Source organism: Pelophylax lessonae (assembly GCF_965119305.1).
Source record: "Pelophylax lessonae genome assembly, chromosome: 7".
In the NCBI taxonomy this organism is placed as follows: domain Eukaryota; kingdom Metazoa; phylum Chordata; class Amphibia; order Anura; family Ranidae; genus Pelophylax; species Pelophylax lessonae.
In genome coordinates, this window is record NC_138774.1 from 156,855,554 (window position 1) to 156,869,949 (window position 14,396).

A 14,396-nucleotide genomic window follows, 5' to 3' on the forward strand; every position below is an offset into this window, starting at 1 on the left:
TCCTGTAGAGTCCTTTGCCTCTAGGGGGAGGGAGAGCTGGCCTGCAGCTGTGACAGGAGAGGGAGAGGGAGAAGCAAGGAAGCAAGATGGCCGTCAGGACTGACGAAGGAGCCAATTGCGCATGCTCCAAAACACGTTACTATCCTCTTGATGTCAGCTCTGTTCTATGTGTTCCAGCGTGGTTCCTGAAGTCCATCGGCCATTTTGCTTTCTCGCTTCTCCCTCTCCCGTCACAGCTGCTGGCCAGCTCTCTCTCCCCTTAGAGGCAAAGGACTTTACACAGGATGCCTATAATGCTAATTGATATGCTCATTTGATCTACTACATTGTAAGTGTTTTTAACCGCTTTTTATGAATAAATACTCTTTATTACTGCACTTAGGAGTGCCTTCTCTGTTTTTCCTTAAGTTTTCTCCAGAGTTGCTTCCTGTACCTGAAGTGCTGCTGCAAGTTCTTCCCCATTTTCTCCTCCTTCCCTTAACCCTGATGTGGAAGCTAATGCTGATGTGATAATAATCTAGTACAGTTCACTGGAAGACATTTCCTGACAAGCGCCCTATTCCTCTTGCTTTAGTTTGCTATTTACAACTGCTACAAATTCTTGCTGCTCTTGTTTAATAAACTCTCCTCATTATGTAATTTAATATGTCAGTGGACATCTAAGAGCCTGGCTGTTCTTGTGATACCAACTCTCAGAGAACAGGTAAAGAAAAGGTAGAAGCAACAATTTATCTTTACTGCATTGTCTAGTGCCTGTTTTCTGCTGTCTAGTAAGTATTCCGAATTCGGTGATGATTCAGATGTAACAATACAAACTAATATCAAAATAAACCAAACGTTTTAATTTTAATATGTTGGCCTTAAGTCTACCTCAAAAATTCAAATGTAATCTTGTGAGCACCTTTAGACTGCTGAAGCAAAGGTAGCTTATATTAAAACAGAGAAAGGAATGTAGGAACAATATATTGTATTTCAAGTCCAGCCTGCATTTGGATGTCTATGCAGACTGCAATTAAAGCTGAACCAAAGGCTCCAATACTTACCTTTTTTCCAGTTATTTGACATCAGCAAGCTCCCTTGACATTTTCTTCTCGATTTCGTATGCATTTGGGATTTTTGCTCATTTTGATTGACCAGGATCACTTAATTCCCACACATGTATGATTTCGTATGCATTCGGGATTTTTGCTCATTTTGATTGACCAGGATCACTTAATTCCCACACATGTATGGATTCATTCATCCCAGCATTGAGGCATACTGAAAATAGACTCTGAGCTAATACTGGGAAAAAGGAAACAGAAAATCCTATTGATCCCTGTGGGCAAAAAACCTCTAACTTCTGGCAAGTGGCATAGTCCGTATTTATTTCAGCTGTGTAATTAGTTGTTTGCCTGGAAGCTAATGATAATGTACAGTTGCTAACTATAAATTTGTTATTTTAGTGATTTCAGGAGCTTCTTATTTCAAAGTTGTTGGTTTTCTTGTGTGAATTAGGCTGCTTTTATACGAGATGTCATGATGCCTGGAGAATGGGATGTCTGTGTTACATCTTATGAAATGGTCATACGGGAAAAATCTGTTTTTAAGAAGTTCAACTGGAGGTACTTGGTCATTGATGAAGCTCACAGGATAAAGAATGAAAAATCAAAGGTTTGTTTCCTGATAATTTGTGGTTTATATTAATTTGGCATTTAAATTGCTTACTTATTAATAAAACAGACTGGTGCATCCTCCTGGAACAATGAGGCTCCTATCTAGCCATTTATATATTTACAGTATAGTGGCCTGACACAGGAAGTGGTTAATTCACATGTAGTTTGATAGATAAACAGCTATGTAGGATTTTTTTTAACCACTTAAGGACCAGGCCTATTTCTAACACTTGTTGTTTTCAAGTTAAAATCAGTATTTCTCTTTCGTTCACTGACGGACACAGCTCCATGTCCTCAGACCATTGGGCTTTATGCTGCTCTCTCTTCAGTAGTAGGACTAGGTGAAAACCTTTTTGGTTACGCCCCTGGGGCATTCTCAGAGGGGATATCACTTCCTGCTCTAGGACTCCAGTTTTTTTCTGCCTAGTCTGGAGTAAGGACCTGGCAGGGTCGCATAGCCCTGGTCACGACAACAGTCACGATCAGAGTCACAGTGTGCCTCAGGCCGTAGCACCCCAATTTCAAGATGGTGGGGTGGACCTCTGGGAGTAGTGCCCACCTGGTGACTGTGGTATGGGGAGTAGTGTCCTCCCTCCTCTCTTACGGAATTGCTTAGGTGGTTGCGGGCCCTCCCTGGGGATGGTTGGCCCCTCCTGTGTCCTTCCACTCCCTCATGTTTTTCCCCCTTCTCCTTAGCAGAGTTCCCCCTGCGTAGGTGCCCTCATCTGCCCCCTGTCTCCCCCAGCCCCCTTGGGGGGTATGGGTATATTTGGGTAGGGGGGCTTGTCTGGTGCTGGGCCAGAGAAGTAGTGGGTGGGTGCCGATGCCAGGGTGTCCATACCTGGGGGGGGGGGGGTCCAATCCTGGGGTCTGTGTTTTTCCTGGGGTCCAGTGGAGTTCTTTCCTTCCAACTTACGCCTGTCTCACAAGCAGCTACAGGGCCTCTACGGAGCAGTGCAGGACCTGTTAGCACAAGGAGGTATTGTGCCGGTTCCAGAGTCGGAACAGTTTCACGGTTTTTATTCAAACCTGTTTTCAGTTCCCAAGAAGTAAGGCAAGGTTCTTCCGATCTTGGATCTCGAAGCTCTGAACCACTTTGTGCTGGTTCAGAAATTTTGGATGGAGTCCATCTGCACGGTAGTAGCTTTCCTTTATCAAGGAGATCTATTTGCTTCTATCGATCTCGAGGACGCTTACCTTCATATTCCTATATATGTCGGGCATCAGCGTTTTCTTCGTTTTGCCATGGGCGAGGAGCACAATTTGTGGTGTTACCTTTTGGTCTTACCTCAGCTCCTCAAGTGTTCAAAAGGTTTTGGCCCCAGTTCTGGCCTTGCTTCGGCAGAAAGGGATCGTGGTACTGGGTTACGTACACGATCTGCTTCTGTGTGCAGAGTCTTCCTCGGCTCTAGAAGCTGACTTAGACATTATTGTGCGAACTCAGGAGTTCGGGTGAACACTGGATTTTCAGAAATCAGCACTGACTCCATCTACCAAGCTGGACTAATTGGGGCTGTCGCTGGACTTCCTGAGGACGCGATAAACGCGAAATGCATTGTGGTCTTCTGTAAACCGGAAATCGAGAGAGCCAGCGACGTCACTTCCGCTTTGTCTGGAACGCACGCCACCGCTACCAGAGGCTGTGAGACACTGTCTAGGACAGCACACCTAGAGTGTCATCTCCACAGATCCCAATTTGCAAACAGCGCTTCCACCCAGTGCCAGGCTAGGCACCTCACATTGTAAGCAGCCAATTCTTACTTTTATTTTATTTCTCTAATAAAAAACGTAATTACACTATTTTTTTGGCTTCCCCACCATTTCTTCTTACATACATCTAATAAGAAAAAAATCAGGTGCGCTAAATTCACATGTGTCACAAATCAGGAGGTAAATATGATACTACAATAAGTATCTACCACACTCCTGTGATGTGTGCCTGGGTTGATGTGCAATCAAATGGGTATACAATACACACTATATACTCATATGCATAAAACATAAACATAAACGTGATGAATGAAAACGTGATGGGATAAATGTCACTCAGGTGAAAATCAAAGAATAACACAAACGTGCACACTGGAGTAAATCTCAACATAAAGTGTCAATTAATTTAATCGTTGCCACCACTATATGATGTGTACAAAACGTAGAAAGAAAAAGAAGGTGCATATAGTCCCAGCTATTCCCATACAGGTTTATGGTGAAATCCACACAGCAGATTCCCCTGGACTTGTCGGGTGCAGATAGGTTCCACCACCTTATTGGGGACTGGCCCCTTACCAAAAGCAAGAAGGTCAAGGGCGAAATGTCAGCTCAGCAGTGTAGTAGGTATTCAGGAGAGCAGGTGAAGCACTCAAGTGGTAGGTGTAGCCTCTTACCAGATCACTCAGTAGTAGGGCTAATGTCACACTAATGTCGTGGTGCCTCTTCCCAATCCTGGTCTTCCACACTCTGGGCTATGTCTCTCTGTTGTCACGGGCAAAGACTTCCACACGTGTCTCACAGAAACAAAAACCAGACCATAGTGCAGTACCTCTAGTATTTATTGTAACACAAAATCAGATGCACTTACATTAGTAGTCTCTTCTGTGGTCACAAGAAATCAAACCGATAAGAGAGAGGCCGTGGCCGTCTGCAGTGCGGTCCGCGGTGACTGGTGATGACGATGCTGCGCTACATCTGCCTGAGACCACTATCCTGATCCTGATCCACCCTAGAACATCAACTACTTACCTGGAGTGGACAAGTTTGGTGGAGGATTGATCCATCCTTTAAAGGGATCAAAGGCGATTTAGGTCCTTGCGACCTAAAGCGATCTGGTAAGAAGCAAAAATTTCCTACTTTTACCAAGAGCACAAAATTGGAGCACAAAAGCACTTTGAAGATTCTATTTATTTTATTTATTTACTATGACGGACTATTTCACCAGTTGCACTAATAATTTTATATATTAAGGATTTCACTGTCAGTCATATGCAATTTTTTTTATGCAAATCCAGTAATTTAATTATTTATATTTTATCACCATTGTCACATTTATGATTTAAATCATCACCTAAGTCACAATATATATTACTACAGTGCGTATATTATTTGGTATATTTTATCATTTTATTAGGTATCATAAACTATTTATACATTGGTTATAAATTTTTGATACAGATACTATTTATATCACTTATCTTGAATATATATTTATTTGTCATCACAAGATATACACACACATGCCCACTATATTACCAGCGCTCATTTTTTTTCTTAAGTTTTAACATTTGTTGTTTTTTTGTTTTTTTTACCATAAAATAAAAAAGAGCAGCAGGTATCCCACATCCTACATAGGGCTAGACATGAAAACTAGGCGCCTTCACCCTGATAAATAAATATGTACTATGACATACTGAAGCAGAGCATGATCCCCTCCCCTTGGAGACTGGGCCGCAGGGCAGTATTCCAACATTATACCAATCCCAAACACACCTCCAAGAAGACCACTGCCTTGCTAAAGAAGCTGAGGGTAAAGGTGATGGATTGGCGAAGCATGTCTCCAGACCTAAACCCTATTGAGCATCTGTGGGGCATCCTCAAACGGAAGATGAAGGGGCGCAAGGTCTCTAACATCCACCAGGTCCGTGATGTTATCATGGAGGAGTGGAAAAGGACTCCAGTGGCAACCTGTGAAGCTCTGGTGAACTCCATGCCCAAGAGGACTAAGGCAGTGCTGGAAAATAATGGGTGCCACACAAAATATTGACACTTTGGGTGGAATTTGGACATTTTCACTTAAGGGTGTACTCCTTTTTGTTGCCAGCAGTTTAGAAATTAATAGCTGTGTGTTGAGCAAATTTACACTGTTATACAAGCTGTACACTCACTACTTTACATTGTAGAAAAGTGTAATTTCTTCAGTGTTGTCACATGAAAAGATAAAATAAAATATTTACAAAAATGTGAGGGGTGTACTCACTTTTGTGAAATACTGTATGTATAAGTGATTTTTTTTATTTTTAATAAATTTGCAAAGATTTCAAATAAACTTCTTTCACGTTGTCATTATGGAGTATTGTTTTTAGAATTTTGAGGATAATAATGAATTTATTCAATTTTGGAATAAGGCTGTAACATAACAAAATGTGGAAAAAGTGAAGTGCTGTGAATACTTTCCGGATGCACTGTATGACTACAGTAAATATGTTATGCAATTACAGTGCATGAAAACACAAGAGTGATGGACACTCTCTGTGGTGACCTTGGCCTATCTTATATCTTAGACAATTCGGTTTCGGTTCCCAAATGTCTAGGTTATAAAAAAGCAAAATACAGTATGTTTGTTCCATTATAATTGGTGTAGTTGTATGTGCATGTTTTTTTTTTTTTCATACACGTAAAATAACTCACTAGCGCAATTTTTGTTTTTAAAGCTATCTGAAATTGTTCGTGAGTTTAAGACAACAAACCGGCTATTACTAACAGGCACCCCTTTGCAGAACAACCTCCATGAGTTGTGGGCATTACTGAATTTCCTTTTGCCAGATGTATTTAATTCAGCTGAGGTGAGTGTTTCTTCTTTTTCGAATTAACATTACGTGATTGTTAGCTTATTAGAAAGATAAAAACAGATGTATACTCACAAAACTGAGGGCTCAAGAGTCAGGTAGGGTTATAGGGGAGCCTCCCAGGGGGCGTGTCTTAGAAAATCTCACTGTCCAATTACCTGGAGGTACGAGCTTACAACCCGGGGTCTATTAATTATTTGCCTGTGTCCTGAACTGCACTGCAGTTCACAGTGGGATGGTTTCATGCAGAGGCAGTTATGTCCATCCAGACAGTGGACAGGACTAGCTGTGGCCAGGTGCTGATTGACAAGGTACACTCTTGTAAATCTGTAGCGGCAATGCTGATAGCCATGCCCATTGAACAACTTAGAGGCAGCTCATGAGTATGGGGACAAATATAAACAAAAGGGACTTGTACTTAGAATTCAATATGTTTATTTTGCTCTAGATATTACAGTGATGGTGGAAATTTCAAAGGAAGGGCAAGGGGGAAGGGGGAGTGTCCGCTTTAAGCGCTGCACCCCCTTTTTTTATGGCAGACCATAGTACTACTTTTATATTATTATTAAAAATGAATTTAAATAAAAAGAACTTTGTCAGATTCTTTTTATTAGAACCAAAATGCAGAAATTGACTAGATTAGATGTTTTTGTTAATAAATAGATAACTAAAGTAAAAAAACAAAAAAAACACATATGCTTCAAGTTTCAGTCCTCAGTTGTTTCATCCTTTTTCTTTGCAATTCTGTGTACACTTAGTTCTCATCAATACCATAGAATAATCCCAAAGATCCCCATCTGCATTAATGTCCTTTAGTCTCCACTCACACTACAACGGAGACCTGCCGGAGCACATTACAGCTGTGGCATCTCTCCTTTGCCAACTGCTGTAGGGGACAGTGCGGTGTGCGATTCAGCTTTTGTTTTTGTTAATTTTTTGTTTTGCGCAGACTTTATTTGAAGCATACAAAACACACACTTCATTCAGTCGTACATTGCCGTGTGTTTTGGCGCGGTGTACTGGGATAAAATGCAGTATGTCTACATTTTATCACAGCATGCTTGCAGCCCAGTCATAGGCTGTGTTTCAGTGTGAATGGGACACATAAGAATCAATTGTTTCTTGTGTGTCCTTGCAGTGGCAGGCGTTTTATAGTGCAGTAAAATCTTTCTATAACCTCTCTATAAAAGGCCTCACAGCTGACAACGCAATACTGTATCAGAACGAAAACCATGAGGACAAAGAACTGCCTGCCTCAGATTCAGGATTTTTGCAAGGCACAGATCAGGGAAAGGCTACAAAAAATGTCTGCTGCTTTGAAAGCTCCCAAGAGCACAGTCGCCTCCATAATTCTCTAATGGAAGAAGTTTGCCACAACCAGGACTCTTTCAAGAGCTGGTCGCCCAGCCAAACAGAGCAATCCATGGGGATAGGACAAAGTTCCAGAAGAACAACCATTACTGCAGCCCTCCTCTGATTTGGGCTTTATGGAAGAGCCTAATTTCGGTGCAAAACACACCAAAGCCAGCTTGGAGTTTGCCAAAAAGCACCTGGAGGACTCTCAGACTGTGAGGAACAAGATTTTCTGGTCTGATATAACTAAGATTGAACTGTTTGGCCTCAATTCTAAACGTTAGCTCTTGAGGAAACCAGGCACCGCTTATCACCTGCCCAATACCATCCCAACAGTGAAGCATGGTGGTGGCAGCATCATGCTAAGGGGGTGTTTTCAGCAGCAGGGGCTGGGAGACTGGCCAGGGTTGAGGGAAAGCTGAATGGAGCAAAGTACAGAGATATCCCTAATGTAAACCCGTTCCACAGCGCACAGAACGTCAGACTGGGTCGAAGGTTCGCCGTCCAACATGATAAGGTTCATAAGCCCACAGCCAAGACAACATAGAAGTGGCTTGGGGACAATTTAGTGAATGTCCTAGAATGGCCCAGCCAGAGCACCAAGTTGAACCCTATGGAACATCTCTGGAGAGAGCTGAACATTGCGGTCCACCCATAAACCCTATCTGACCTGACTGTGCTTTGGAGAATTTGCAAAAGAATGTCAGAAAATCCCCCAATCCAGGTGTGCAAAGCCTGGTGCGTCATACCCAAAAAAACTTGAGGCTATAATTGCTGTCAAAGGTGCTTTAATAAAAGTACTTAGTAAGGGGTATGGTTACTTTAAAGCAGAGCTCCACCCAAAAGGAGAAGTTACGCTGTAAGACTTCCCGAACCACCTCCCCCCCCCTTCTCCCGAAGACTCCTTCGATGCATGACATCATTTGCCCAGATAAAAGAAAAGGAATTGGCAGCACTCCAGGTTGAGTCAAAATCCAGATTTATTGACTGGACATCCAAATATGACAATTGTGACAAGGTAGACGCGTTTCACACACTGACTGTGTGCTTAATCATTACCATTACGGTAATGGAGTGCTGCCAATTCCTTTTCTTTTATCAAGTTTTCACGGAGGCGAGCCGGGGCATGCACCTGTGTGAGTCATCAGGCAATTACACCACCTTGAGCAGTGAGTCCTTGTCTGTTCAATCATTTGCCTAGGCCAGAAACCAGGAAGTAACAAAAGGAATGTAAAAAAAAGTTTAAAAGCAAGAAAATATGATATACTTTCCTATCTATTTACTAATGCTAGATTAAAAAAGAACTCTATGATAGGAAAAAAAATCCCCCATTAGTACACTCCTACACAAAACACTAAACAGTTAACACATTTGTGAAATTCCTTACCATTGAAAAGTCTAACAGGAAGTCACCTCTGTAAATCAAAAGATAACAGCTTCTGCTTTGCCAAGGAGGAGGTTTTACAGCAGGGATTGCATAATATCCTGTCCTCTTTCTCTGCAGGAAAAGGAACTACATTTCCCATGAATCTTTGGGAATTGCTGTGAATGGGGGTTTGTACTCTAGGCCTGTACATGTTAAATATGACCTCATTCACACCCCTCATTCTCAGCCACACTGCTTAGCACACAGTTAGATGACAATGACAATTTTAGAAATGTAAAGCATGCATTTTATGTAGTCTACAGTAAATAAACATTGAACTCTCCCTCCTCTAGGCTGTTACTGGCTGTGGCTGTTACCCTCACATGCCATCTGTTCCCCTCCAGCCATAACAGGGGATAAACTTATTGTCCTTACATGCTTTATTAAATCATTACAGAACTGTAGACACATGCCCATAATTATGTATTTTGTCTGCTATATTCTTCTGCAATTTAGTATTAGAAATATGCCTCCTCCTGCAGCTTTGAGATCTTACTAATAGCATTCAGTGCTTGTAAGGTGTATGTGAGCACATCCCTAGCCGCAACACAGAAAGAGCCAGGCCCTTCCTCGGCATGTGGCACAAGTAAACATCAGCATGAGAAAAAACTAAAAAGTGCAGAGCTAACTTACTTATCAATAACACAATAATGGTGGAACCCTAATGTATGGAAATCTCAATAAACTTAAATTTCTCTTTTGTTCTTTGACGGACACAGCTCTGTATTCTTCTTAACCATTGGTTTATACTGCCCCATACAAGAGTAGGACACTAGGCAGGAAAAAGCTTGACTACACCTATGGATAGTCCCAGGGGGTATACACTCACTCTCAGCTATAGGCACTCCTTTTTTTTCTGCCTAGTTAGGAGTAAGGACCTAGTTCCTTGCTGGGATCTCTGGTCCTGGCAATTTTTTTCTTTTTAAATTACATTTTTTTCCTCTTTATTATTTTGTTCCTGCGTGATCTACAATCAAGTGTCGGACTGGGTGACAAACTGGATAATCTAGATCCTTAGGGTCCCCCTCAGTCCAACCAGTGAGCATGTGCAGACCGCAGCTCCGCCGCGACATAGCCCCAATGTGCAGGGGCTGGTGTGCGAGTTAAACGTCTGGCTTCAGCCTGAGTCACAGCGCAACAGGGGGTTGAGTGCACGGATCCCAGCCCGGCAGATGCACAAAGGAGGAGTGGGGGCTTCATCTAAACGCACTGAGGTCGCCCCCTAAGGGAGGTGTCTGACTCGGCTGCATGGCCTAGTAGGCCGCGGCCCAGTAGGCATCAAGCCGTGACCTAAATTTCTGTGGGCGCCCAGCCACCTGGATGTGAGCCCCCTGTTGAGCCCAACCTGTTTTCGCCCAGAGGATGTCCTTAAAGGGGGATTCTGCCATGGTTCTTCCTGTGCCATACAGATGGCCAGGCGTGGCCACCGTTAAGTACCTAACAGGGGATTTGAACCTTGGTACTTTGATGTTCTGGGCCTGTTATCCTGCCTCTGAGCCACACTTCAGCTCCAGTCTTGTTTATCTGACATTGCCTGCAGCACTAGGGGGCTGGACCTTACCTGAGAATGCTCCTGTCTCTTATTGTTCACCTGAAGCTAATTGCTCATTTAGTCAAGGTATAAAACCCCGTCTATCCCTGAGAGCAGTGTGAGTTCATTGTTCCTGGTTGACAGATTTAGTTCTTATTTTCTTTTCTCCTGAGCTTGTTTTCCAGACTGACCCCGGATTCTGACCTTGCCTCTGCTCCATGTTTATCCTGACTTGTTGCATCCATTGACTACAGTAACTCCTGGACTATCCTTTCCGTTTGTATTCCTGCCGGTCCTGCTAATTGGAGAACTTTTCCTGCCAAGCCCCATGCACAGATTCCCAGCCCTGGGGGGCTTCCTTACCTGGTCACCTTGGACTGTGGATATCTGTAAGGGTGAGCGTAAATCTCTGTGCTACAGACTCCAACCAAGGTAAGCCCTGACAGAAATTGACCTTGAGTACCATCAAGGGCCAGGTATCGGCTTTGGCGGTCTTTTCCAACGACCTTTGGCTCACACTCTCTGGTGCGTACTTTTCTTCAGGGTGTCCGACATTTGGTTCCTTCAGTGCGGGCTCCATTGCCGCCTTGGGATCTTAATGTGGTGCTTTCAGCTCTACAGAAACCTCCATATGAAAATATTCGGTAGGTTTCCCTGCTTGCGCTGCCCCAGAAAGTGGCCTTTTTTGGTGGCTATCATCTCTGCGCACAGGGTGTCGGAACTGGTGGCGTTATCCTGTCGTTCAACTTATTGGTGATTTACAAGAATAAGGCGGTGCTTCCCCCCTGTCCTTCATTCCTTCCTAAGGTGGTCTCTGTCTGTCATTTGAATGAAGACATTGTGTTGCCTTCCCTGTGTCCCAGGCTAAACATCTGAAGGAAATTACCTTGCATGCCTTGGATGTCATCCGGGCAATTAGGGTGTACCTGGCAGCTACGGAGTCTTTTAGGAAGTCAGACTCTCTATTTGTGCTCACGGATGTACCTCACAAGGGTTGTCTGCTTCTTCTGCGACCATTTCCAGATGGATCAGACAGACGGTGGTTCAGGCCTATTGCATCAGGGGTCAGGTTCCTCCTTTCCCTGACAAGGAGCTCTCTACTAGGGCACTTAGTGTCTCCTGGGCTTTCCGTCATCAATTGTCAGTTTCAATCGGGAAAGTGTGCCACTTGGTCGTTGGTGCACACTTTCCCGATTTTTTTTTTATAAAGTGGATGTGTTGGCATCTGCAGATGCTTCTTTTGGCTGCACAGTTTTGCTGGCTACTGTTAAGAGGACCTGGTCCTCTTTGGAGCACCCCAACATAGACAGATCAGCCAAAACACTTTGGGGTGTAGGGACCATTCCCCTGGACACAGCTGCTGGCGACTTAGAAAGTCAGCCTGCCAATTGTCCACGTGGCACATACCTCTCTGCCCCCGATAGGATATGGTTCACTTCCTTCTGAACCGACTGGCTTCTGGTGCCGCCCTGGTGGAAGATATAAGCCACCAGGGCTGAGTTGACGGACTGAATCCTAATAGGACATCCCTATAACCTGGTTGTCCAATAATTTAGTGCCAAATGGGCATCTTGGATTTCCAGACTATTGATGGGTCAAAAATCTTTTCTGCCCGAGACCACGTTCCCTGGGCAACAGACCCTCCAGGATAGCACCCCAGCCCAGCAGGCTGGCGTCTGTGATTACCACCTTCTAAGCTATCGGCAGAAAAAAATTTCCCTTGATCGAATTGGTGGGAACCAGCCACCAGATCAGATCCTGGCTTACCCTTGGGGAAGAAACAACTGGCAATCCAAAGCTTGAACCTACTTGTTCCAAGCTGAAAGGATACTGTTCTGAAACAGTCTGGAGTGGATCATAAGGAATCGCCTCGAAGGAGGCCATTTTGCCCAGTAACCTCATACACAGCAGGATGGAGGGAAACTTCTTCCCTCTTATGAACCAGACTATCTTCCTTAGAGCTAGAACCTTCTTCGATGGCAAGAAACTTTGCCTGAGCGATGTCTAGGCCTAAACCTAGATATTGTAGGACCTGAAAAGGCCTTAGGGCCGACTTTCTCTGTTTATAATCAAACCCAGACTCTCTAAGTACTGGATTGTAAGGAACACAAATTGTATCAGACCTGAGCTTGAATGATTCTTGAGCAGTAGGTCATCCAGGAATCCTACTATAGAGATGCCTTGGGCCCTTAAAGAAGCCAACACCGGCGCTAGAACCTTTGTGAACACACGAGGAGCTGTAACAAGGTCGAAAAACAGGGCCACAAACTGGAAAAGGCACTGCCACACTGCGAAATGCAGAACCTTTGAGGCCTAAAGATTGGCAAAAGTCGATATGCATCTTAGGTATCTATAAAAGCCATAAAGTTTCCTCTTCCTAGAGAGGCTACCACCGAACGGATTGATTCTATGCAAAAAAAACATACAGTCAGAAATTAATTCAGAGCCTTGAGATCCAGAATGGTCTCACCTTGCCCTATCATGCGTTTATGGAAGCAAGCATGCATTTACGCATGCGTTTTATACAAACAAGCAGACAATTTATGGAAGCCAGCATGCATTTATGGAAGCAAGCATGCGTTTGTGCAAGCAAAAGTTTTGCAAGCAAGCAGATATGTGCTAATGAAAGCAAGTAAATCTGCTGACTGGAACTTCCACAATCACACCCTGAATCCTTAGGTATTCTAAGACCTGGAACAAGGGCCTCCTTTTTCTGGGCAGGTAGAAATACTTGAGTCTAGAAACTGATAGGGAGAAAACACTCGAAAAATCTATCATGTAGCCCCGAGGTATAGTGGACCAATCTGTCTTGAACCATTCTTTCCCATGTTTTTAAAAACTGTAAAAAACTTCCCCCCACATAAGGCGGACTTTTTACCAGGCTTTTGGACCCTGGGCTTCTTTTACCCTTGGGGTATCCTGAAAGCTGACAGCTGAGGCCGTCAAAACTGCTTTGAAGATGCTGCATTGGTAGGGACAGTGACATTCTGAGCCTTAAAAAACGGGAATTTATTCCTTCTCTTAACAGGCAATAATGCACCCCCCCCCCCCCCCCGAGATCTTTTGGATATGTTTATCCAGATCTTCACAAAAAAGACGTTCTCCATGAAAGGAGAAAAACTGTCAGCAATTCTTTATGAGGCATTTCTGACGATCAATTTTTCAGCCACAGGACTCTGCACATATGAACAGAGAGGAGGGCTACCCGGGATGCTTGTTGGAAAGAATACTTAAGCACATCAAATGGAGAGCAATAAAGCGTGAGATATCTCTGCTAAATCATCTGCAGATTCACTCTAAATAGGCAAATCTTTTGATAGCCTCTTAAAAACGGTCCTTCAAGGACTGACATCATCCTATAGCTGAAAATAACCAACTGCAAAGGAGGCTTTAAACAAGGACTCCAGTTTTTTTATTTGCTGGATCCTTAACAGTTGAGCATTACCAACAGGATAGGTTAAAATCTTGTTCACAAAAAGAAACAGCTGCGTCAACAGACGGCATAGCCCCCTTTTTCTTGAAATTCTCCTCCATAGGATATAGCAAATCTCCTTGGAGGCATGAATAACATGTCACGATAATACTAATCTTCATACACCTACAGCTTACGCAGGGGGTGAAAAAGGAAAGACTTGAACACCCTGTCGAGGACGCAAAAAAGTCTAGCGAGTAAGTAGAGGCCTCACATCTTTCTGAAAGAAGCAATAAAAACCAATCCGTACCATTTCAATGAGGGATTGAGTCAGCAATCTTTGCAAGTGAGATGCTGTAAATGGTTCCTTTAGGTTCAGAACCCTCTGACGAGGGAACATGATCCGCTTGTGATTCTAAGTCACCAATGGCTACCTCTTCATTATCTTCTACTGTCCAAT

The 14,396-nt window shown here is 43.5% G+C and overlaps 1 protein-coding gene across 1 annotated transcript in view; it reads left to right on the forward strand.

Moving 5' to 3' along the window:
- SMARCA1 (SNF2 related chromatin remodeling ATPase 1) overlaps positions 1–14,396 on the forward strand; it is a 373,846-nt gene that overhangs the window by 96,618 nt on the left and 262,832 nt on the right. Inside the window, exons 7-8 of the mRNA XM_082262882.1 lie at positions 1,498–1,653; positions 6,080–6,211. Coding sequence (XP_082119008.1) covers positions 1,498–1,653; positions 6,080–6,211 — 288 coding nt within the window. The remainder of the gene's footprint in view (positions 1–1,497; positions 1,654–6,079; positions 6,212–14,396) is intronic.